The 24768-nt window shown below is 38.2% G+C and overlaps 4 protein-coding genes across 4 annotated transcripts; all 4 read right to left on the bottom strand.

Annotated features, from left to right (window-relative positions):
• Positions 1 to 54: 54 nt before the first annotated feature.
• Positions 55 to 10099, bottom strand: LOC149102042 (uncharacterized). The gene is made up of 5 exons (XM_089274964.1): positions 9938 to 10099; positions 6623 to 6760; positions 6178 to 6265; positions 4304 to 4354; positions 55 to 2123 (listed from the first exon to the last, which is right to left on the bottom strand). Exons 1-4 carry the CDS (start codon positions 9990 to 9992, stop codon positions 4333 to 4335), a joined length of 303 nt encoding a protein of 100 aa, XP_089131090.1. The 5' UTR covers positions 9993 to 10099; the 3' UTR covers positions 55 to 2123; positions 4304 to 4332.
• On the bottom strand, positions 4699 to 5625 carry LOC149102043 (uncharacterized). Its single transcript, XM_089274960.1, has one exon. The coding sequence runs from the start codon at positions 5437 to 5439 to the stop codon at positions 4699 to 4701; it is 741 nt and encodes a 246-aa protein (XP_089131086.1). The 5' UTR covers positions 5440 to 5625.
• Positions 10100 to 15090: 4991 nt separating the features above from the next.
• LOC149102040 (uncharacterized) lies at positions 15091 to 23320 on the bottom strand. Its single transcript, XM_089274962.1, has 5 exons — positions 23049 to 23320; positions 19752 to 19889; positions 19301 to 19394; positions 17428 to 17478; positions 15091 to 15280 (listed from the first exon to the last, which is right to left on the bottom strand). The coding sequence occupies exons 1-4, from the start codon at positions 23101 to 23103 to the stop codon at positions 17457 to 17459; spliced, it is 309 nt and encodes a 102-aa protein (XP_089131088.1). The 5' UTR covers positions 23104 to 23320; the 3' UTR covers positions 15091 to 15280; positions 17428 to 17456.
• On the bottom strand, positions 17822 to 18747 carry LOC149102041 (uncharacterized). The gene has a single exon (XM_089275338.1). It carries the CDS (start codon positions 18560 to 18562, stop codon positions 17822 to 17824), a length of 741 nt encoding a protein of 246 aa, XP_089131464.1. The 5' UTR covers positions 18563 to 18747.
• Positions 23321 to 24768: the final 1448 nt, after the last annotated feature.

The raw sequence follows: 24768 nt of genomic DNA, 5'->3' as shown, positions 1-24768 counted from the left end.
TCATTTTTATTTCAAAATGTAAGTTCCTATAATATAAAGAGTCAATAGGCAAAGTTTCACAAAAATCTCAGTGCAGGTTTTATTTCAGTGGAATGACCTCAAAGATCTCATTGCCTTCAACTTCTCTAAACAACTGAAATTTTATTTACTGTCTGAACAACATTGTTAAAACTTGTATTGATTTTCTCCATTCTATTTTACCATGTACACATCTCTTCTCTTAAGAATTCTATGTATTCTCAATATCCATAAAAACCTTAAAATAACTGAAGACTGAATAGAAAACTCTCGGGTTACCTCATTCTCCAGAAATTCTAAATGTATGAGTTTTTTGTTGTTGTTGCTGTTTAACTGATGTCTAAATTTATTTTCGTCTGACTGACTGGTGTACAATTCAGGAAGTAATCACTAAAGTTCTAGGCCGATTTGAAATACGAGGAAGATTACTCTCTGAATTGCACGACACGAGATCCAGTCACTAATTAATCGTATCAATAACAATTTTTGAGCTTAGAAAAATCTCCTTTCAGCTTTTCTTTAACAAAAACGTCAGTAGCACTTTCTGTAAGTTTCAAAAACTGTAGGAAACATTAATAAGGAAACTATTAAAGCGCAGATAATTGACGTGCGAATGGCATATATATCCAATTACAAGGTGTATTTGAAAACCTGTAATTGGACACCCACGTGATCGCATGCCGAGCAGGTGACAAATAGGCCAGGCGCGAGAAGAACCGATAACATAGAGCTCCGGCCGGCCGAAGGGTCGCCAAGCGGAGCACCATACTCATACAGGAAACAATAGAAAAAAACCACGAATTGATTTTCTCATGGTTGTCATGGCTAGCGGTATTGCTCGTAGGCGCGCACGCACGACGACGACGACGGCGCCGGAGTAGCACAAGATGGCAGCCATACTCCAGTGAAAATGAAATGGCAGAGACACGCACCCTTGGTTTATAGCGTACTTCTTTGATATTGGACATCAAAGTTATGGTCAATTGAAACCTGTCAAACAAACTACCTGCTGACTAGTATAACGTGAACATATCGCGGGCTCATCGAGATCATGTGTTTTTTTAGTTTGTTGCTCATCAAGTGCTGGTTTTCTATTGGATCGCGGGCTCATGTCAGGTTAACTTTTTGTAAACGTGGCCCGGTTGTTCAGAAGTGGTTAACGCTAACCCAGGATTAAAAGTTAACCGAAGTATCAATTTTTCTTTTATACAAATGTTTTTCACTGCTTCTGTTGTGTGTAGTTTGAGATTATTGAAACTCAAATAGGAGGCCAAACAGTGTTAACAGAAAACCTCACCGAAAAGTCACAAAACTCAAAACAAAATTCTTGCTTATCCTGGGCTAGCTTAATAAGGCTTTGAGCAATCTGCCCCAGTAGCTCCGGCTAAATCTCTATATTAAATTTTATTAGTTTTGAAATCAGAAAGTAGTATATGGCCTATTGCAATCAAAAAATGAAAACCATCATAGTGGCAATCATGAATAATATATATTTCAAGATAACACTAGGCGAAAAAAATGTTTTTTCTCAAATTTGGCTCAGCGAATATATGATGTAGATGGTTCAAAATCGAAATACTAATGGTAAATACCCCATTTGCCACACCTTTACACGGTACGTAAAGGTGAGACAAATGCGACATTTACCATTTTTGTAACACATTAACCTATTCGTTTTTAAACATTTACTTTATAATTGTTGATTCTAATCAGTGGCCTCTCAATGCTTTGTAAATGATACTGAAAGCCTCTCAAACTACTACAGGCCAGCATGTATAAGTAATGAAAAACTGAAGGCTGCTCATGGGGATCTTATTTCATCATTACTTACATGTTTACAAACTGTGAGTCGGTGGGACGGATAACAAGGAAAGTCGGCAGCACAAGGTGCAGAAAATCAGTGTTTTCAGGCCTGTTGTCTTCCTGTCACTTTTAGTACGCTGCTCTTTTACATCTCTTTACAACTCCGATTATTATATATAAAACTGAACTGCATATCGACAATTCGTATCACTGCATTGCTTATATGTTAAAGGAAAGGCATTAAGGGATTGATATTTCACTTTGTTCAGACTTCATTCCCATCAGTGCGTACACGGCAGAGCCTGAGAAAATAAATATCAGATATTAAAATTCAAATGTTCAAATGAGTTGTAAGTGTTTTGTGTAATTATTAGTCATTGTTTTTCAGTTATTTTAGGCTAAAATCAAGGTTATGGATTTTGCTGTAGTGGTATGACACAAGGAGCTACAAGAACGAGATATTAGTCTGAAATAGCTTACAAAAGGGTTCGAGAATCGTACGGCATACCAATACCTAACATTCTTATTTAGAGCAAGCTCCCTGAATTTGATAAAGGATTGCACTTCAATGTGGCATTTTTGAAATAATATAAGGTTATTTATATTTTTTTGGGGTGCCTTCAGGGAAATCTATCGTAAACGCGTTATTTTCGGTAAAACTCCAGCAAACGATACATTACCGAAAAGGTAATAAAATGAAGCTTTGCTAAGCACGCGGGAAGCTTCAAACTTAAAACCGTAGACGTTCATTTCGCTAAATAACCCGACTTCGCATTATCACGCACAACGAAAAAAACAAAACAAAACAAAAAAAAAACTGTACTATGTGAATCAGCACTAGATATGCTACCAAAGTGAGTAGGACTTTAACGATCTTCCTATTGGTTTCTGAGAAATAAGCTCTAAAGTGGACCAATGCATATGTGATATTTTTGTCAAAATAAAAATATTTCGAAAATATTTCGGCATATCTTCGAGAACCAATGTCCGACGATCATTTTGAAGAAATTTCGTAAAAATTCTTCAAATTCACATACTGGCCAGAAATTAGCGGGTGTCTGTAAAACCCGAGTAGCAAGTAGCTAGTAGTCTCGAATAGCGTATAGCGTATAGCGAATAGCAAATAGTGCGAACAGTGCGAATAGTCTCGAATAGTGCGAATAGTCGCGTATAGTGGCCAATAGTGGCAAATAAGGAAAGGGGGGTTGGGGGGGGGGGGGGGGGCGGGGCGGGGCGAAAAAGGCGAATTACCACGAATGACAGAAATTTGGTACCCAGTATCTCGCAGTCAACCTCGCAGCAACGTGGACACTTATCAGGGCAAAAGATATTTCTAAACGCAATTTCTTCTGTTTTCACTGCTGCATGAACTTAGTCGAAACAATCAGCGCTCGCGGATAAACGCTATTGCTCCACGTGATCGGTTTCAAGGAATCCAGATCAGTGCTGGACTAAAGCGCTGAATATTTACGACTATCTGTCACTATTCGCAACTATTCGCGACTATTCGCGACTGTTCGACACTATTCGAGACTTATCCGCACTATTCGTACTATTCGCTATTCGCTATTCGGGACTATTCGCTATTCGCTATTTGCGACTATACGCTATTCGCTATTCGGGTTTTCCACACACCCGAAATCAGCCAATTCCGTGAGAAGACAAACGTGGGGAATTAAGCCTCAAAATCGGTACAGATATTCATATCGTACACGCAAGCCAAAAGATCGGATCCGAGACCAAGCCAAAGGAAGAGACACCCCTATCGTGAATCAAGAATGTGTTGTATACCATTTTAAGTATTTTAAGTGTAACCCGTGCGATGCAGATTATATCGACTGCACATACCAATTCCTGTATCAACGTATTGAGGAACATAACGGGTTTGCGATTAGGAAACACGTCAGAGAGCAACATGGGAGGCAAGTGACATAGATCTTACATTTATGATCTTACGGAAGAGCCAGAGCAAATTTGACAGCTTAATTTATGAGATTCTTTTTATAAAAGAACTAGAGCAAACTTTGAACAAGCAGTCAGACTCCATCTGACCAAAGTTATTTTCATAGCGCAGCCGTATTTTATATTGATTTTATCATTTGTAGTTTTCAACATAGTTCTTTTGTCTTATTTATCCTTTTGTATATTAGAGGTCTTATGACTGGCATTTTACAACGTTTAGTGTACATTAACGTAATATTTGTATCGCTTTTCAAATCCTCATGGCCTAATTTTTCTCATATATGCAGAAATTTCAACCACTTTTTTTAAACCCCGAAAAGGTTATCAGTAACCTTAAACTCTAAAGACGCGAGCCCTTTTGATCATTCGCTCGTTCTTTAACTCGCTCGATCCAGTGTTCAATCAGATCAGGTTTTTTTCTAGGTGGTTGTTATGTTACTGCAGAGTTTGCCGAAAAAGGACGATTTTCCTATGTAGTAAGGTAGTCTCGACTTGCTTCAGTTACAAGGAAATTACTCACTATCAGCACTACCACCACCATCATCACCATCACCTCCCCCAGGTCTTGCGACTGAAAAAAACAACGAAGATACAATGAAAAAAAAAAACAAAACAAAACAAAAACAAAATCAAGGACGGAGATTATCTCTTTTACACGACAATGAAATTTATTCACAATTAATTTAGCTAAAATGACCCTAAAAATATTGAAGATCCGATACCAGGATTCATTATAAACGAGATAAAAAACGTTCTCTGGTAAAATTGTTTAAAGTTGTGAGCTTTCAACAGCCAGTCTCCTGTCTTCGACGGACAAAAATGAAATGATAAAATAGACCTAAAAGTTTTAGAATATAACAAGCGAATGGCATATATAAAATAGAATACGTGTGAAAGAATGTGAGAATGCTAAAATTAGTGTTTGTTTAAAAGAATGTTATATTGTCCCGGCAGAGGGCACGAATTGTTGTCGGTCTCGGCCGTTTTCGCTGTGTCCCAGGATTCCAGCGTCTTTCTAATGCGGCTGTTGCCTTTGTCAATTATCTCAGCATTGTTAAAGTCGATGGTATGATCAAAGGTCCAGGCATGTTTCGCTACATTGGAGCCTTTAGCACATTGTTTAGTATTTCTGATATGTTCTTTTCGCCTTGTACTAAACGATCTTTTTGTCTCGCCGATGTAACTCCAGGGAAAAGACCCACAAGGCATTTCGTAAACAACATTGCACTGGTCGTCGACCCGAGGTCTAAACTTGGGAACAGGGAACTCTTGTTGTAGTGTTTTGATTGGTTTGTTGGTTACTCGAATATCATGACTTTTGAGAATTCTAGAAAGAGGCTCGGTAATACCTTTGATGTAGGGAAGGACCGCGAAGCTCTGACTATTCGTTGGGTCAGCCCAACTGAAGAACATCCCAACTAGTTCTTCAGGTGAAGGTGTCGGAGGAGTCGAAGATTTCTTTCTTATGATATCAGCAGTGACTTTTTGTGGGTAGCCATTAGATCGTAACGCGGTGCTAATGCGATCAATTTCACGGGCTTTTCCAGCTTCCGAGTTTGGAAGTTTTAGGGCTCTATGTAAAAGTGTCGCTGCAGTGCTGATTTTGTGCTCTCTGTCATGATGTGAACGGAAATCAAGATATCTGTCCGTGTGCATGGGCTTCCGATAGACATCAATGTTGAGCCTCTCATTATCGCGAGAAATAAGGGTGTCGAGGAATGGCGGCTGGCCATTAGATTCGTGCTCGATGGTGAAGGAAATATGCGGGTCGATAGAGTTCAGTGAGTCATGAAAAGAAGTAGCTGCATTCGTTTTGATGACACAAAAACTGTCTTCTACGTAACGTCCAGGTAACGTTTCCAGATTTTGGGAGGAACCGCGGTTGATCAACCACGGTTCCACCCAAAATCTGGAAACGTTACCTAGACGACAGTTTTTGTGTCATCAGAAAGAATGCAGTTACTTCTTTTCATGGCTCACTGAACTCTATCGACCCGCATATTTCATTCACCATGGAGCAAGAATCTAATGGCCAGCTGCCATTCCTCGACACCCTTATTTCTCGCGAGGCCGACAACAATTCGTGCCCTCTGCCGGGACAATATAACATTCTTTCAAACAAACACTAATTTTACACTTTTAGCATTCTCACATTCTTTCACGCGTATTCTATTTTATATATGCCATTCGCTTGTTATATTCTAAAACGTTTAGGTCTATTTTATCATTTCATTTCTGTCCGTCGAAGACAGCAGACTGGCTGTTGAAAGCTCACAACTTTAGACAATTTTACCAGAGAACGTTTTTCATCTCGTTTAAAATGACCCTGGATGATACTCCCTGTCTTATTCTTTCTTTGAATGGCAGACCAAAGTCCTAAAGAAAGTAACTTACCCTTCAGGTTCGGGTTTAGGTTCAGGATCTCCACTGCCATCAGCATCATCATCGTCCATAATATCGTCATCACCTCCAGGGCCCGGTCCTAGAACGTAATGAAGATAGAGTGAAAAAGATATTAGGAAGAGCTGACATTTTCTTTCTTAGAAAACCAAACTTCGCTGGGGTGACAAAATTCCATTTCTTAAAACAAAAACATAAGACCTGGACGGTGCACAACAGGTTTTGGAAAAAAAAAAAATTGATCTTATCAGGAAGACAAAGTTGTCGTCCTTCGAAGGTATTTCAAATAGAAGATTGCAAACTATTTTCTTAAAAGCTATCTTAGGTTTTTCTCTTAAGGTGGGTGTTATATTATTTCCGAGCACTGCTCCATTGCGCAAAAGAGCAGATTTTCTCTTATATAAACTATTCTCGTCCTGCTTCACCCAATTAGACTTACCAAAGCTACGACTGCCACCGGCGCCGCCATTTCCTCCGCCTCCTCCACCGCCACCACCGCCACCACCGCCTTGCCCACCACCACCACCTCCACCACTGCCGCCGCCGCCACCGCTACCTCCGCCACCACAGCTTAGCACTAAAAATAAAGAAGATAGCATGCGAAAAGCCCTGGTCAAGAGCTGAGTTTATATCCTATGACACGACACTGAGAGTAATCCAATTAATCTAGGATTACTTTACACAAATCTTAACAGAAATACTGCCGATACTGTTATGTTTCATAATGGTAGCTTTTTTCGGCATCGAAAACCGATTGATTCAGGTGACGATATTGCTTTTGCGTTGTACGATTAAAAACACTTAGCAATTATCTCGATAACCACTTTCCGTCTTGAGAAACGAAATGTCTTTGAACAGAGCTTTTTACAATACTTTTACTTGGCAATTTTTTTACCTGATTTAATTTCTAATTTGAAACGCCAAGCCCGGACTTTCAAATTTCCCTGGCGATTCAGCAGTGGCAGCTTCCTTATGCACCGGGGCCTTTGATCTAATTCTGTGCAAAGTTTTCCCTCGCGTCACTTCCTCATGGGAAATACCCAACAAAAATCAGTTCGATTGTCTCTCTCAGTTGAGCGTGAATGGAGAGAGTATTTCCTCGTGAACAACAAAATGCTTAGGATAACCTTTTTTCACTGGAGATAACTTGCTTAGTCCTACACTGCAGCATTTGTCTCAAAAAACTGCTATTCATTTGATCTAGTTTGACAAGTAACTTTTAAATCACGTTGTCCTAGCAAAAGAGAGTATTATTAACTTTGGTGACTGATTCATTTTTAACTTGGAAAATCCAATTTGTAGGTATAGTCTATGGGCCACAATGAATTTTCTTACCAGTTTTAGGGACAAATTATGAGTAGTGTCTTTTTGAAGAATGAACCAAAGTATTGAAAAAAAAAAAAATGTAATAGCCATGTGCAATTTGTAGCTTTAGAGTTTACTTTTATAGTTAAAAATCTCAAAAATTAGCCTCCGGGCTTGATAACGAAGCTCTAAAAATAGAAGTGTTTCAAATTTTCAGAAATTTCAAGGCGTTTGATAGGCAGGAAGAAAAACAAACACAATATGTTACTTTTTCATATTTTTGCAGTGTTCAGTTCAAAAATGGGCTTCTTAACACCTTTTTTAAATGGTATAATAATATGCTTGATTTGCTATGCATCATGGGTAACCAATATGGCGAGAAATTTAGAGATATCATTGTCAGAATGGGAGCGTTTCATACCGCCTGCATTTCGTTTGGAATAATCGGAAAGGGGCTCCAGGATGCTGGTTTGAGAGACCAATGTGTAGAGTCCCAAGTGATTGCAGAGGGTTCAGTGTCGGGCTTGCTGGAAGAACGGAAATACAAGCGTTCCGTGCGGTGTGGTCTGGATTCCAAAAGTGGGTAGCAGAGAAGCACGATGGGAATAAGTGTTTAGTAGATAAAATATTTTGTGGTCTTCAGAGCTAGCGTGATAATGTTTGCGAAGCTGAGTGCAAGAAGAAACTTTGCGAAAACTGTTTCGCTGAGGTTGCCGAGCTGTATACTGTCAGTAATTCTTGTTAGAAGGTCGCAAAAATAAAACAAAAAAAATCAAGCAAAAGAATATGGAGAAACATTTTTAGAAATAAAGCTTAGTTGCCATAGCAACCAGACAGAAAGGCCTTCTATCTCAACCTCCAAACATGCTGTAGCACTCAGTTATTGTATTTAATTCCGTAGAACATTTTATGTATCGCACCGGTCAGTCAACAAAAGTGATCATTAAACAATGTCAATTGATCACGTGACTTCAAATGAAAGCTACATCATTAGCGTGGCTATCATACATAAAGATAAAGTAGAGTGAACAAGGTTTCTGAAAAAGGTATGATAGCCTTTTTCCTTAAGAGTGGTAAGACATTTTGTTGTCCTGGCCAATGGACTATATGGATGGGAGACTCACTCGATCCTTCCTTCGCTTCCTGTAAGAAGTTTTGTGATCGAATCCGCTGACTAATGTATAAGGCTTTCACAGTCGCTGCGAAAGTTACATTTCACCATCCATTCGACCTGAAGGTGATTAACAGACGATTTCCTCATGGAGCGATAAGTTTTAATTTTTATTGGCAATGTTTCTCATTTCTTCTTTGTATTTCTGACGTAATTACTCAATAACTTACCGCGGAAATAATCAGCATCAATAGACTATGCATAGTCTCTTGTCTACATTCAATAGATTTTTGCACGAATTAACGTCTCCATGTATGGAAGCTAGTTATATAAATAGCGCATTTTTGAAGAAGTCCTTACACGACTGTTAAAAAAGAAGATATTGAAAATCAACAAAATTGAATAGCTGTATGAAATTTCGAATGATTCAAGGTGTATTTAAAATTGTTAGATGAGAAATGGACAGGAGAATTGAGGAGAATCAGTGCGATGCGTTTCGCAAAAGAAAAGACCTTACACAGGGCTGGGATTTCTAGAGTGACTGATATCGCCTTCATAAGGGAAGAAAAAAAGGAAATCGTTACAACACGGGGTATTTGTATTCGGTCATCCAATCAAGTACGAACGTCGCAGAACAGGGCAGAACTTTGTTGAACTGACGAGACGCGGTGCTGTCCTTGTGGTATAGTGATTCCAATCCGAACACAGTATTTTTTTTTCTAAGATCTCTCAAAAGATAACAGAGAAAGACAAAAATTCGAAGCCCGAACTTGGAATTGAGACCCCAGAACCTGCAATCGTAAATGCCTAACTAAAGACCAGTTTCACCGGTCAAACTGTCCTTTATCACATGAGGCAATTCAGTGGATGGGCTAAGCCGAACACGAAGAAGCCACCAGAAAGAAGATACAAGAGAGTAGAATCACTCAGTATTGGCAGGGAAAATAAAGAACGAAACAAATAGGAAAGAAAATCAGAGCCCGAAATACAGGGATTTTATCACTGCATCACTGCTTCCATTGGTGATCGGACATAGAAGCGGTACTTTCTTTGTGGTAACGACTCCGACAAGGATCGTCAATAACTTCGTGAATGTTTTCAACGGTGTCACATTTTATCATGTGTTCCTTTAGCTTTGCGTTTTGCACAATTTCTATTTCTTTTTTCTCCTTTATGGCTCGATATGGAAATAATATATGACCTAAGGATTAAAAGCTCAGTTCAGTGGCATCAAAATTCTCACTGTTTACAAACGATCCATTTTCCAAGTTGAGTGGCTCAAGCCAAATTGATTTTCGACAGTCGTCTAAAACGACAATTAGGGTGCAGTTAACTAACCTTTTTGACACTGAATGATTCCCACCACTATAGCAAGAACTAGCCAAAGTTTCATGACGAGCGCTGTTTACTTCCTTGTTAGCCAAAAACTGCGTAAAGAGCACTGAAAAGTGTGGTGAAAGCAAACTGGATGTTGTTTATAAGTATGGTTTCTCAGCCAGGTTATATCGGCGTTTGAGAGGAGTCTACCTTATTTATTACCTGTTTCCGGGACACCGATGCAAACATACTCACCCACCATACGTAAACTAGGAAACTCATTAAGTGATCTTTATCCCTGAAACAATACAGGTAAAAATGGTAAGCAAGCTATATCTTTCGTGTGACAGATTTTGGAAAATTGTAAAGCACCAACAACGAGAACAACAACTTTAATAATGTAACAGTCTACTAGGTGGCAACGGGGGATCTACTATTGGGACAAAGACAAAATCCATACCCAAATACATTGAAATTGGCTAACTAGGTAAATTAAACTTCTGCTGAACAATACTGACTACATTAAGTAGAAGTATTTATGGTAATCAATTGATATTATAATCAAGTATAGTCGAGAGATTTTTTAATTCAAGATCATTTTAGTGTCTGCTGCTATCAGTAGGGAAAGTAGAACCTCACGCGTTGTAGTGGCCCAAAATATGTTTACCATGTCTGACGGTATTATAATATCGTCAGACATACTGTCCGACATCGTGAACATACTTTGTAGATTTAAAAATCTACACCTAATCAAAGATTCCTGTGAGCCAGCTCATGGATGAATGTTTCTTTTTGCCTCAGTTTCAAAACGAGTCTTCGTGCAAAACTGAGTTTGATTTGCATAAAAAGGAACCTGTAGGTGAAAGTCGAAAGGACGAAAGGCAACTCGGAAATGGCCTATTGGATGAATGTAGAAAGGTAGTTAAATAAAACGAGAAGAGAAATTGATCATTGTAGGATTCTTCTTGGTACTGCAGTGAAAAACAGGAAAAATAGACATCGTTTGGTCAAATGTGATGTATAGTTTCTAATGTCCAAATATGATTGCTTATTGAAACCCTTTAGGTGGCTTAATTCGTTCTTTGGTACAATCATTTTATAATAAATATTTATTTATTACATATTTGAAATTTCAACAGAAATAAGATTTCAACAGAGCACAACAACAAAAACCAAGATGAACACTGCTTTTATTAGGAACAGTTTCTTTCTTATTAAGTCAATCCACGGAAATACAAAAGAAAAGCTAAGAGGAGACATTGTAGCCAACAGTCTCCTATACATGTAGATTATACATTTTTATTGAGTTATAAATAAAATAATCGTTACAGCAGCATTACACACATGTAATAGAAGTATGGCATGATAGCGGCCATTTTAAGAGTTGAATGAAAATTCAACTGGTATAAGCTGGAACAGTTAGGATAGCTTATACTTGAAATAAACATTGCAAGATTTGTATTTAATTATAGAGACAGATTAACACATTCTATTTTTGTGTCTCCTTATGATGGGTTCTAGTAGTTTCATTTAATTGTGGTCCCAATATAAAGGACTGATTTTACTCTAGATGTACGTGTATATATGTTCATGTGTGTGAACATGATACGGAGCTGCTAATGTTAAGTTGAAGTTGTATTTCTGTATTCCACTGTAAAGCTATAGGTTCATTTCTGAGATAAGTTTTGACACATGTAGTGAGTTCAGGTTGATTTCACTGGTTGACATTCTTGACTTTAAGGCACCTTTATGAAGTTCGAAACTCTTAAATTATACGAGCAGTTTTAAATGTATGCTTGTAACCAATGTCTTTAGCAAAGAATGAGTTTCAACAGCTCAAGTGGCAGCTGACACAAGTGTTGAAAGCATCTTATTCTCTTTTTAAGCAGGAGTATTCCACATCGATCTGTAATTCTCAGATTAATTCCATGAAGTCTTAATGGTGACTTAACAATGGTGTTGTTAAAGCCAGTTTCTACGAAGTCTTTCGATATTATTTTTGGCAGCTGATAAACAAGTATTGCATTAGTAATGGTGTTGTTAATATTAACATCTGCTTACTGTCACTTGCATATTATACTGTAGTTGTTACTGCAGTGTTCACCTGGGTTATTTGGATATGCACAATAGTACAACTTCACCTGCAATACCAAATAAAGAGGATAGTCGCATATTCTAAAAGGGCATAAAAATGAATACAAAAATATTATACATGTATATCTTTAATTAGCTGCCCTTTCCCTTCTCCCCCTACCCAATCCCAATAAAAATAGGCTACTTATCTAAATGTGGTGTCCAAGCGATATTTCTTGCTTTTCTGGAAAGAGTTTAAGAAAGAATGTGCCAATTATGAATGGCATGCTCTCCTTCAAGAAACATTGGAGCTAAAATAATTCCTGTAACTCTTATGTACATCATCTGCAAGTTCTGGTAGAGTTACGTGTACTTTTGAATCTCTAAGCGGACTAGGAATTTAGGACCATGAAAAGCACAGGAAATTCAAACCATTTTTCCTCATTAGTAATATCATCGTTATTTAGAATTAATTCTTGTTAAAAAAGTTGTTATATTGTTAGTATCGTAAGTAATGTAGATTGTTACTGTAATTTGTAAGTAATAAAGTGTAAGTAAGTTTAGTTTTGTAAAATTGAACATAAAGTGTAGTATTACAAATAAAAAAAAAAAAAGGTTTTTGCTCACGATGCATTATATACTCTTTTAAAAATGTTTAAACACAGTGTTTTTTTTAGCCTTCTGTTCTCCTTTACGCTAGTCAAGAACACTGATACAATACCAGATATGTATCTAGGCAAAATCTATAAATGATATCAAAAGTGCGTACTAATTCTGGAAAACAAACAATAACTTACAGAGCAACTATTCTCTGGGACAATATCCCCACGCACCTTGAGGTCATTCCCCAGTATTGCATCCGTACTGCGCATGATTTTCCGCGTAATTAGCACGCGCGCATTAAAAAATGGCGGCTTTTTCATTGCGGCTGGACCTCGCCATAAAGGTAAATCGTCATTTCCTCGCAAACGAGTATGGTGATCTATCATTTTATTCTGTTGTTTTGAATTGGGTAATAAATTTCTCTGTGTAATATAAATATGGACCAGTTCTCAGTGTAGAACAAAAAAAAGACAATCGTTGGGAACGTGAGTTTACATGGTGTTGTTATGGGGATTTATTGGGTATAAAGAAGGTGCTGTTGCTCCTAAACGAACATGGGGATCCCTCATTTTTATTTCAAAATGTAAGTTCCTATAATATAAAGAGTCAATAGGCAAAGTTTCACAAAAATCTCAGTGCAGGTTTTATTTCAGTGGAATGACCTCAAAGATCTCATTGCCTTCAACTTCTCTAAACAACTGAAATTTTATTTACTGTCTGAACAACATTGTTAAAACTTGTATTGATTTTCTCCATTCTATTTTACCATGTACACATCTCTTCTCTTAAGAATTCTATGTATTCTCAATATCCATAAAAACCTTAAAATAACTGAAGACTGAATAGAAAACTCTCGGATTACCTCATTTCCAGAAATTCTAAATGTATGAGTTTTTTGTTGTTGTTGCTGTTTAACTGATGTCTAAATTTATTTTCGTCTGACTGACTGGTGTACAATTCAGGAAGTAATCAGCAAAGTTCTAGGCCGATTTGAAATACGAGCAAGATTACTCTCTGAATTGCACGACACGAGATCCAGTCACTAATTAATCGTATCAATAACAATTTTTGAGCTTAGAAAAATCTCCTTTCAGCTTTACTTGAACAAAAACGTCAGTAGCACTTTCTGTAAGTTTCAAAAACTGTAGGAAACATTAATAAGGAAACTATTAAAGCGCAGATAATTGACGTGCGAATGGCGTATATATCCAATTACAAGGTGTATTTGAAAACCTGTAATTGGACACCCACGTGATCGCATGCCGAGCAGGTGACAAATAGGCCAGGCGCGAGAAGAACCGATAACATAGAGCTCCGGCCGGCCGAAGGGTCGCCAAGCGGAGCACCATACTCATACAGGAAACAAAAGAAAAAAACCACGAATTGATTTTCTCATGGTTATCATGGCTAGCGGTATTGCTCGTAGGCGCGCACGCACGACGACGACGACGGCGCCGGAGTAGCACAAGATGGCAGCCATACTCCAGTGAAAATGAAATGGCAGAGACACGCACCCTTGGTTTATAGCGTACTTCTTTGATATTGGACATCAAAGTTATGGTCAATTGAAACCTGTCAAACAAACTACCTGCTGACTAGTATAACGTGAACATATCGCGGGCTCATCGAGATCATGTGTTTTTTTAGTTTGTTGCTCATCAAGTGCTGGTTTTCTATTGGATCGCGGGCTCATGTCAGGTTAACTTTTTGTAAACGTGGCCCGGTTGTTCAGAAGTGGTTAACGCTAACCCAGGATTAAAAGTTAACCGAAGTATCAATTTTTCTTTTATACAAATGTTTTTCACTGCTTCTGTTGTGTGTAGTTTGAGATTATTGAAACTCAAATAGGAGGCCAAACAGTGTTAACAGAAAACCTCACCGAAAAGTCACAAAACTCAAAACAAAATTCTTGCTTATCCTGGGCTAGCTTAATAAGGCTTTGAGCAATCTGCCCCAGTAGCTCCGGCTAAATCTCTATATTAAATTTTATTAGTTTTGAAATCAGAAAGTAGTATATGGCCTATTGCAATCAAAAAATGAAAACCATCATGGTGGCAATCATGAATAATATATATTTCAAGATAACATTAGGGGAAAAAAAATGTTTTTTCTCAAATTTGGCTCAGCGAATATATGATGTAGATGGTTAAAAATCGAAACACTAATGGTAAATACCCCATTTGCCACACCTTTACACGGTACGTAAAAGTGAGACAAATGCGACATTTACCATTTTTGTAACACATTAACCTATTCGTTTTTAAACATTTACTTTATAATTGTTGATTCTAATCAGTGGCCTCTCAGTGCTTTGTAAATGATACTGAAAGCCTCTCAAACTACTACAGGCCAGCATGTATAAGTAATGAAAAACTGAAGGCTGCTCATGGGGATCTTATTTCATCATTACTTACATGTTTACAAACTGTGAGTCGGTGGGACGGATAACAAGGAAAGTCGGCAGCACAAGGTGCAGAAAATCAGTGTTTTCAGGCCTGTTGTCTTCCTGTCACTTTTATTACGCTGCTCTTTTACATTTCTTTACAACTCCGATTATTATATATAAAACTGAACTGCATATCGACAATTCGTATCACTGCATTGCTTATATGTTAAAGGAAAGGCATTAAGGGATTGGTATTTCACTTTGTTCAGACTTCATTCCCATCAGCGCGTACACGGCAGAGCCTGAGAAAATAAATATCAGATATTAAAATTCAAATGTTCAAATGAGTTGTAAGTGTTTTGTGTAATTATAAGTCATTGTTTTTCAGTTATTTTAGGCTAAAATCAAGGTTATGGATTTTGCTGCAGTGGTATGACACAAGGAGCTACAAGAACGAGATATTAGTCTGAAATAACTCACAAAAGGGTTCGAGAATCGTACGGCACACCAATACCTAACATTCTTATTTAGAGCAAGCTCCCTGAATTTGATAAAGGATTGCACTTCAATGTGGCATTTTTGAAATAATATAAGGTTATTTCTATTCTTTTGGGGTGCCTTCAGGGAAATCTATCGTAAACGCGTTATTTTCGGTAAAACTCCAGCAAACGATACATTACCGAAAAGGTAATAAAATGAAGCTTTGCTAAGCACGCGGGAAGCTTCAAACTCAAAACCGTAGATGTTCATTTCGCTAAATAACCCGACTTCGCATTATCACGCACAACGAAAAAAAAAAAACAAAAAAAACAAAAACTGTACTATGTGAATCAGCACTAGATATGCTACCAAAGTGAGTCGGGCTTTAACGATCTTCCTATTGGTTTCTGAGAAATAAGCTCTAAAGTGGACCAATGCATATGTGATATTTTTGTCAAAATAAAAATATTTCGAAAATATTTCGGCATATTTTCGAGAACCAATGTCCGACGATCATTTTGAAGAAATTTCGTAAAAATTCTTCAAATTCACATACTGGCCAGAAATTAGCGGGTGTCTGTAAAACCCGAGTAGCAAGTAGCTAGTAGTCTCGAATAGCGTATAGCGTATAGCGAATAGCAAATAGTGCGAACAGTGCGAATAGTCTCGAATAGTGCGAATAGTCGCGTATAGTGGCCAATAGTGGTAAATAAGGAAAGGGGGGTGGGGGGCGATAAAGGCGAATGACCACGAATGACAGAAATTTGGTACCCAGTACCTCGCAGTCAACCTCGCAGCAACGTGGACACTTATCAGGGCAAAAGGTATTTCTAAACGCAATTTCTTCTGTTTTCACTGCTGCATGAGCTTAGTCGAAACAATCAGCGTTCGCGGATAAACGCTATTGCTCCACGTGATCAGTTTCAAGGAATCCAGATCAGTGCTGGACTAAAGCGCTGACTATTTACGACTATCTGTCACTATTCGCAACTATTCGCGACTGTTCGACACTATTCGAGACTTATTCGCACTATTCGTACTATTCGCTATTCGCTATTCGGGACTATTCGCTATTCGCTATTTGCGACTATACGCTATTCGCTATTCGGGTTTTCCACACACCCGAAATCAGCCAACTCTGTGAGAAGACAAACTTGGGGAATTAAGCCTCAAAATCGGTACAGATGTTCATATCGTGCACGCAAGCCGAAAGATCGGATCCGAGACCAAGCCAAAGGAAGAGACACCCCTATCGTGAATCAAGAATGCGTTGTATACCATTTTAAGTATTTTAAGTGTAACCTGTGCGATGCAGATTATATCGACTGCACATACCAGTTCCTGTATCAACGTATTGAGGAACATAACGGGTTTGCGATTAGGAAATACGTCAGAGAGCAACATGGGAGGCAAGTGACATAGATCTTACATTTATGATCTTACGGAAGAGCCAGAGCAAATTTGACAGCTTAATTTATGAGATTCTTTTTATAAAAGAACTAGAGCAAACTTTGAACAAGCAGTCAGACTCCATCTGACCAAAGTTATTTTCATAGCGCAGCCGTATTTTATATTGATTTTATCATTTGTAGTTTTCAACATAGTTCTTTTGTCTTATTTATCCTTTTGTATTTTAGAGGTCTTATGACTGGCATTTTACAACGTTTAGTGTACATTAACGTAATATTTGTATCGCTTTTCAAATCCTCATGGCCTAATTTTTCTCATATATGCAGAAATTTCAACCACTTTTTTTAAACCCCGAAAAGGTTATCAGTAACCTTAAACTCTGAAGACGCGAGCCCTTTTGATCATTCGCTCGTTCTTTAACTCGCTCGATCCAGTGTTCAATCAGATCAGGTTTTTTTCTAGGTGGTTGTTATGTTACTGCAGAGTTTGCCGGAAAAGGACGATTTTCCTATGTAGTAAGGTAGTCTCGACTTGCTTCAGTTACAAGGAAATTACTCACCATCAGCACTACCACCACCATCATCACCATCACCTCCCCCAGGTCTTGCGACTGAAAAAAACAAAGAAGATACAATGAAAAAAAAAGGAAAACAAAACAAAAACAAAATCAAGGACGGAGATTATCTCTTTTACACGACAATGAAATTTATTCACAATTAATTTAGCTAAAATGACCCTAAAAATATTGAAGATCCGATACCAGGATTCATTATAAACGAGATAAAAAACGTTCTCTGGTAAAATTGTTTAAAGTTGTGAGCTTTCAACAGCCAGTCTGCTGTCTTCGACGGACAGAAATGAAATGATGAAATAGAGCTTAAAGTTTTAGAATATAACAAGCGAATGGCATATATAAAATAGAATACGTGTGAAAGAATGTGAGAATGCTAAAATTAGTGTTTGTTTAAAAGAATGTTATATTGTCCCGGCAGAGGGCACGAATTGTTGTCGGTCTCGGCCGTTTTCGCTGTGTCCCAGGATTCCCGCGTCTTTCTAATGCGGCTGTTGCCTTTGTCAATTATCTCAGCATTGTTAAAGTCGATGGTATGATCAAAGGCCCAGGCATGTTTCGCTACATTGGAGCCTTTAGCACATTGTTTAGTATTTCTGATATGTTCTTTTCGCCTTGTACTAAACGATCTTTTTGTCTCGCCGATGTAACTCCAGGGAAAAGACCCACAAGGCATTTCGTAAACAACATTGCACTGGTCGTCGACCCGAGGTCTAAACTTGGGAACAGGGAACTCTTGTTGTAGTGTTTTGATTGGTTTGTTGGTTACTCGAATATCATGACTTTTGAGAATTCTAGAAAGAGGCTCGGTAATACCTTTGATGTAGGGAAGGACCGCGAAGCTCTGACTATTCGTTGGGTCAGCCCAACTGAAGAACATCCCAACTAGTTCTTCAGGTGAAGGTGTTGGAGGAGTCGAAGATTTCTTTCTTATGATATCAGCAGTGACTTTTTGTGGGTAGCCATTAGATCGTAACGCGGTGCTAATGCGATCAATTTCACGGGCTTTTCCAGCTTCCGAGTTTGGAAGTTTTAGGGCTCTATGTAAAAGTGTCGCTGCAGTGCTGATTTTGTGCTCTCTGTCATGATGTGAACGGAAATCAAGATATCTGTCCGTGTGCATGGGCTTCCGATAGACATCAATGTTGAGCCTCTCATTATCGCGAGAAATAAGGGTGTCGAGGAATGGCGGCTGGCCATTAGATTCGTGCTCGATGGTGAAGGAAATATGCGGGTCGATAGAGTTCAGTGAGTCATGAAAAGAAGTAGCTGCATTCGTTTTGATGACACAAAAACTGTCTTCTACGTAACGTCCAGGTAACGTTTCCAGATTTTGGGAGGAACCGCGGTTGATCAACCACGGTTCCACCCAAAATCTGGAAACGTTACCTAAACGACAGTTTTTGTGTCATCAGAAAGAATGCAGTTACTTGTTTTCATGGCTCACTGAACTCTATCGACCCGCATATTTCATTCACCATGGAGCAAGAATCTAATGGCCAGCTGCCATTCCTCGACACCCTTATTTCTCGCGAGGCCGACAACAATTCGTGCCCTCTGCCGGGACAATATAACATTCTTTCAAACAAACACTAATTTTACACTTTTAACATTCTCACATTCTTTCACGCGTATTCTATTTTATATATGCCATTCGCTTGTTATATTCTAAAACGTTTAGGTCTATTTTATCATTTCATTTCTGTCCGTCGAAGACAGCAGACTGGCTGTTGAAAGCTCACAACTTTAGACAATTTTACCAGAGAACGTTTTTTATCTCGTTTAAAATGACCCTGGATGATACTCCTTGTCTTACTCTTTCTTTGAATGGCAGACCAAAGTCCTAAAGAAAGTAACTTACCCTTCAGGTTCGGGTTTAGGTTCAGGATCTCCACTGCCATCAGCATCAGCATCATCATCGTCCATAATATCGTCATCACCTCCAGGGCCCGGTCCTAGAACGTAATGAAGATAGAGTGAAAAAGATATTAGGAAGAGCTGACATTTTCTTTCTTAGAAAACCAAACTTCGCTGGGGTGACAAAATTCCATTTCTTAAAACAAAAACATAAGACCTGGACGGTGCACAACAGGGTTTGGAAAAAAAAAAATTGATCTTATCAGGAAGACAAAGTTGTCGTCCTTCGAAGGTATTTCAAATAGAAGATTGCAAACTATTTTCTTAAAAGCTATCTTAGGTTTTTCTCTTAAGGTGGGTGTTATATTATTTCCGAGCACTGCTCCATTGCGCAAAAGAGCAGATTTTCTTCTTATATAAACTATTCTCGTCCTGCTTCACCCAATTAGACTTACCAAAGCTACGACTGCCACCGGCGCCGCCATTTCCTCCGCCTCCTCCACCGCCACCACCGCCACCACCGCCTTGCCCACCACCACCACCTCCACCACTGCCGCCGCCGCCACCGCTACCTCCGCCACCACAGCTTAGCACTAAAAATAAAGAAGATAGCATGCGAAAAGCCCTGGTCAAGAGCTGAGTTTATATCCTATGACACGACACTGAGAGTAATCCAATTAATCTAGGATTACTTTACACAAATCTTAACAGAAATACTGCCGATACTGTTATGTTTCATAATGGTAGCTTTTTTCGGCATCGAAAACCGATTGATTCAGGTGACGATATTGCTTTTGCGTTGCACGATTAAAAACACTTAGCAATTATCTCGATAACCACTTTCCGTCTTGAGAAACGAAATGTCTTTGAACAGAGCTTTTTACAATACTTTTACTTGGCAATTTTTTTACCTGATTTAATTTCTAATTTGAAACGCCAAGCCCGGACTTTCAAATTTCCCTGGCGATTCAGCAGTGGCAGCTTCCTTATGCACCGGGGCCTTTGATCTAATTCTGTGCAAAGTTTTCCCTCGCGTCACTTCCTCATGGGAAATACCCAACAAAAATCAGTTCGATTGTCTCTCTCAGTTGAGCGTGAATGGAGAGAGTATTTCCTCGTGAACAACAAAATGCTTAGGATAACCTTTTTTCACTGGAGATAACTTGCTTAGTCCTACACTGCAGCATTTGTCTCAAAAAACTGCTATTCATTTGATCTAGTTTGACAAGTAACTTTTAAATCACGTTGTCCTAGCAAAAGAGAGTATTATTAAATTTGGTGACTGATTCATTTTTAACTTGGAAAATCCAATTTGTAGGTATAGTCTATGGGCCACAATGAATTTTCTTACCAGTTTTAGGGACAAATTATGAGTAGTGTCTTTTTGAAGAATGAACCAAAGTATTGAAAAAAAAAAAAAAAAAATGTAATAGCCATGTGCAATTTGTAGCTTTAGAGTTTAATTTTATAGTTAAAAATCTCAAAAATTAGCCTCCGGGCTTGAAAACGAAGCTCTAAAAATAAAAGTGTTTCAAATTTTCAGAAATTTCAAGGCGTTTGATAGGCAGGAAGAAAAACAAACACAATATGTTACTTTTTCATATTTTTGCAGTGTTCAGTTCAAAAATGGGCTTCTTAACACCTTTTCTAAATGGTATAATAATATGCTTGATTTGCTATGCATCATGGGTAACCAATATGGCGAGAAATTTAGAGATATCATTGTCAGAATGGGAGCGTTTCATACCGCCTGCATTTCGTTTGGAATAATCGGAAAGGGGCTCCAGGATGCTGGTTTGAGAGACCAATGTGTAGAGTCCCAAGTGATTGCAGAGGGTTCAGTGTCGGGCTTGCTGGAAGAACGGAAATACAAGCGTTCCGTGCGGTGTGGTCTGGATTCCAAAAGTGGGTAGCAGAGAAGCACGATGGGAATAAGTGTTTAGTAGATAAAATATTTTGTGGTCTTCAGAGCTAGCGTGATAATGTTTGCGAAGCTGAGTGCAAGAAGAAACTTTGCGAAAACTGTTTCGCTGAGGTTGCCGAGCTGTATACTGTCAGTAATTCTTGTTAGAAGGTCGCAAAAATAAAACAAAAAAAATCAAGCAAAAGAATATGGAGAAACATTTTTAGAAATAAAGCTTAGTTGCCATAGCAACCAGACAGAAAGGCCTTCTATCTCAACCTCCAAACATGCTGTAGCACTCAGTTATTGTATTTAATTCCGTAGAACATTTTATGTATCGCACCGGTCAGTCAACAAAAGTGATCATTAAACAATGTCAATTGATCACGTGACTTCAAATGAAAGCTACATCGTTAGCGTGGCTATCATACATAAAGATAAAGTAGAGTGAACAAGGTTACCGGAAAAGGTATGATAGCCTTTTTCCTTAAGAGTGGTAAGACATTTTGTTGTCCTGGCCAATGGACTATATGGATGGGAGACTCACTCGATCCTTCCTTCGCTTCCTGTAAGAAGTTTTGTGATCGAATCCGCTGACTAATGTATAAGGCTTTCACAGTCGCTGCGAAAGTTACATTTCACCATCCATTCGACCTGAAGGTGATTAACAGACGATTTCCTCATGGAGCGATAAGTTTAATTTTTATTGGCAATGTTTCTCATTTGTTCTTTGTATTTCTGACGTAATTACTCAATAACTTACCGCGGAAATAATCAACATCAATAGACTATGCATAGTCTCTTGTCTACATTCAATAGATTTTTGCACGAATTAACGTCTCCATGTATGGAAGCTAGTTATATAAATAGCGCATTTTTGAAGAAGTCCTTACAAGACTGTTAAAAAAGAAGATATTGAAAATCAACAAAATTGAATAGCTGTATGAAATTTCGAATGATTCAAGGTGTGATTAAAATTGTTAGATGAGAAATGGACAGGAGAATTGAGGAGAATCAGTGCGATGCGTTTCGCAAAAGAAAAGACCTTACACAGGGCTGGGATTTCTAGAGTGACTGATATCGCCTTCATAAGGGAAGAAAAAAAGGAAATCGTTACAACACGGGGTATTTGTATTCGGTCATCCAATCAAGTACGAACGTCGCAGAACAGGGCAGAACTTTGTTGAACTGACGAGACACGGTGCTGTCCCTGTGATATAGTGATTCCAATCCGAAGACAGTGTTTTTTTCTAAACAAAGAGAGAAAAAAATTCGAAGCCCGAACTTGGAATTGAGACCCCAGAACCTACAATCGTAAATGCCTAACTGAAGACCGGTTTCACTGGTCAAACTGCCCTTTACCACATGAGGCAATGGATGGGCTAAGCCGAAGACGAAGAAGCCACCAAAAAGAAGATACAAGAGAGTAAAATCACTCAGCATTGGCAGGGGAAATAAAGAACGAAACAAATAGGAGAGAAAATCAGAACCCGAAATACAGGGATTTTATCACTGCGTCACTGCTTCCTTTGGTGATCGGATATAGTAGCGTTCCTTTCTTTGTGGTAACGTCTTCGACAAGGATCGTCAAATAACTTCATGAATGTTTTCAACGGTGTCACATTTTATCATGTGTTCCTTTAGCTTTGCGTTTTGCACAATTTCTATTTCTTTTTTCGCCTTTATAGCTCGATTTGGAAATAATATATGACCTAAGGATTAAAAGCTCAGTTCAGTGGCATCAAAATTCTCACTGTTTACAAACGATCCATTTTCCAAGTTGAGTGGCTCAAGCCAAATTGATTTTCGACAGTCGTCTAAAACGACAATTAGGGTGCAGTTAACTAACCTTTTTGACACTGAATGATTCCCACCACTATAGCAAGAACTAGCCAAAGTTTCATGACGAGCGCTGTTTACTTCCTTGTTAGCGAAAAACTGCGTAGAGAGCACTGAAAAGTGTGGTGAAAGCAAACTGGATGTTGTTTATAAGTATGGTTTCTCAGCCAGGTTATATCGGCGTTTGAGAGGAATCTACCTTATTTATTACCTGTTTCCGGGACACCGATGCAAACATACTCACCCACCATACGTAAACTAGGAAACTCATTAAGTGATCTTTATCCCTGAAACAATACAGGTAAAAATGGTAAGCAAGCTATATCTTTCGTGTGACAGATTTTGGAAAATTGTAAAGCACCAACAACGAGAACAACAACTTTAATAATGTAACAGTCTACTAGGTGGCAACAGGGGATCTACTTTTGGGACAAAGACAAAATCCATACCCAAATACATTGAAATTGGCTAACAAGGTAAATTAAACTTCTGCTGAACAATACTGACTACATTAAGTAGAAGTATTTATAGTAATCAATTGATATTATAATCAAGTATAGTCGAGAGAGTTTTTAATTCAAGATCAGTTAAGTGTCTGCTGCTATCAGTACGGAAAGTAGAACCTCAGGCGTTGTAGTGGCCCAAAATATGTTTACCATGTCTGACGGTATTATAATATCGTCAGACATACTGTCCGACATCGTGAACATACTTTGTAGATTTAAAAATCTACACCTAATCAAAGACTCCTGTGAGCCAGCTCATGGATGAATGTTTCTTTTTGCCTCAGTTTCAAAACGAGTCTTCGTGCAAAACTGAGTATGATTTGCATAAAAAGGAACCTGTGGGTGAAAGTCGAAAGGACGAAAGGCAACTCGGAAATGGCCTATTGGATGAATGTAGAAAGGTAGTTAAATAAAACGAGAAGAGAAATTGATCATTGTAGGATTCTTCTTGGTACTGCAGTGAAAAACAGGAAAAATAGACATCGTTTGGTCAAATGTGATGTATAGTTTCTAATGTCCAAATATGATTGCTTATTGAAACCCTTTAGGTGGCTTAATTCGTTCTTTGGTACAATCATTTTATAATAAATAATTATTTATTACATATTTGAAATTTCAACAGAAATAAGATTTCAACAGAGCACAACAACAAAAACCAAGATGAACACTACTTTTATTAGGAACAGTTCCTTTCTTATTAAGTCAATCCACGGAAATACAAAAGAAAAGCTAAGAGGAGACATTGTAGCCAACAGTCTCCTATACATGTAGATTATACATTTTTATTGAGTTATAAATAAAATAATCGTTACAGCAGCATTACACACATGTAATAGAAGTACGGCATGATAGCGGCCATTTTAAGAGTTGAATGAAAATTCAACTGGTATAAGCTGGAACAGTTAGGATAGCTTATACTTGAAATAAACATTGCAAGATTTGTATTTAATTATAGAGACAGATTAACACATTCTATTTTTGTGTCTCCTTATGATGGGTTCTAGTAGTTTCATTTAATTGTGGTCCCAATATAAAGGACTGATTTTACTCTAGATGTACGTGTATATATGTTCATGTGTGTGAACATGATACGGAGCTGCTAATGTTAAGTTGAAGTTGTATTTCTGTATTCCACTGTAAAGCTATAGGTTCATTTCTGAGATAAGTTTTGACACATGTAGTGAGTTCAGGTTGATTTCACTGGTTGACATTCTTGACTTTAAG

The sequence above is a fragment of the Orbicella faveolata genome, unplaced genomic scaffold (genome assembly GCF_042242905.1).
Source record: "Orbicella faveolata isolate gen_17 unplaced genomic scaffold, um_ofav_v1 contig_36, whole genome shotgun sequence".
Classification (NCBI taxonomy): domain Eukaryota; kingdom Metazoa; phylum Cnidaria; class Anthozoa; order Scleractinia; family Merulinidae; genus Orbicella; species Orbicella faveolata.
The sequence above is the reverse complement of the archived record's forward strand: the minus strand, read 5'-3'. Positions and strand labels throughout refer to the sequence as shown.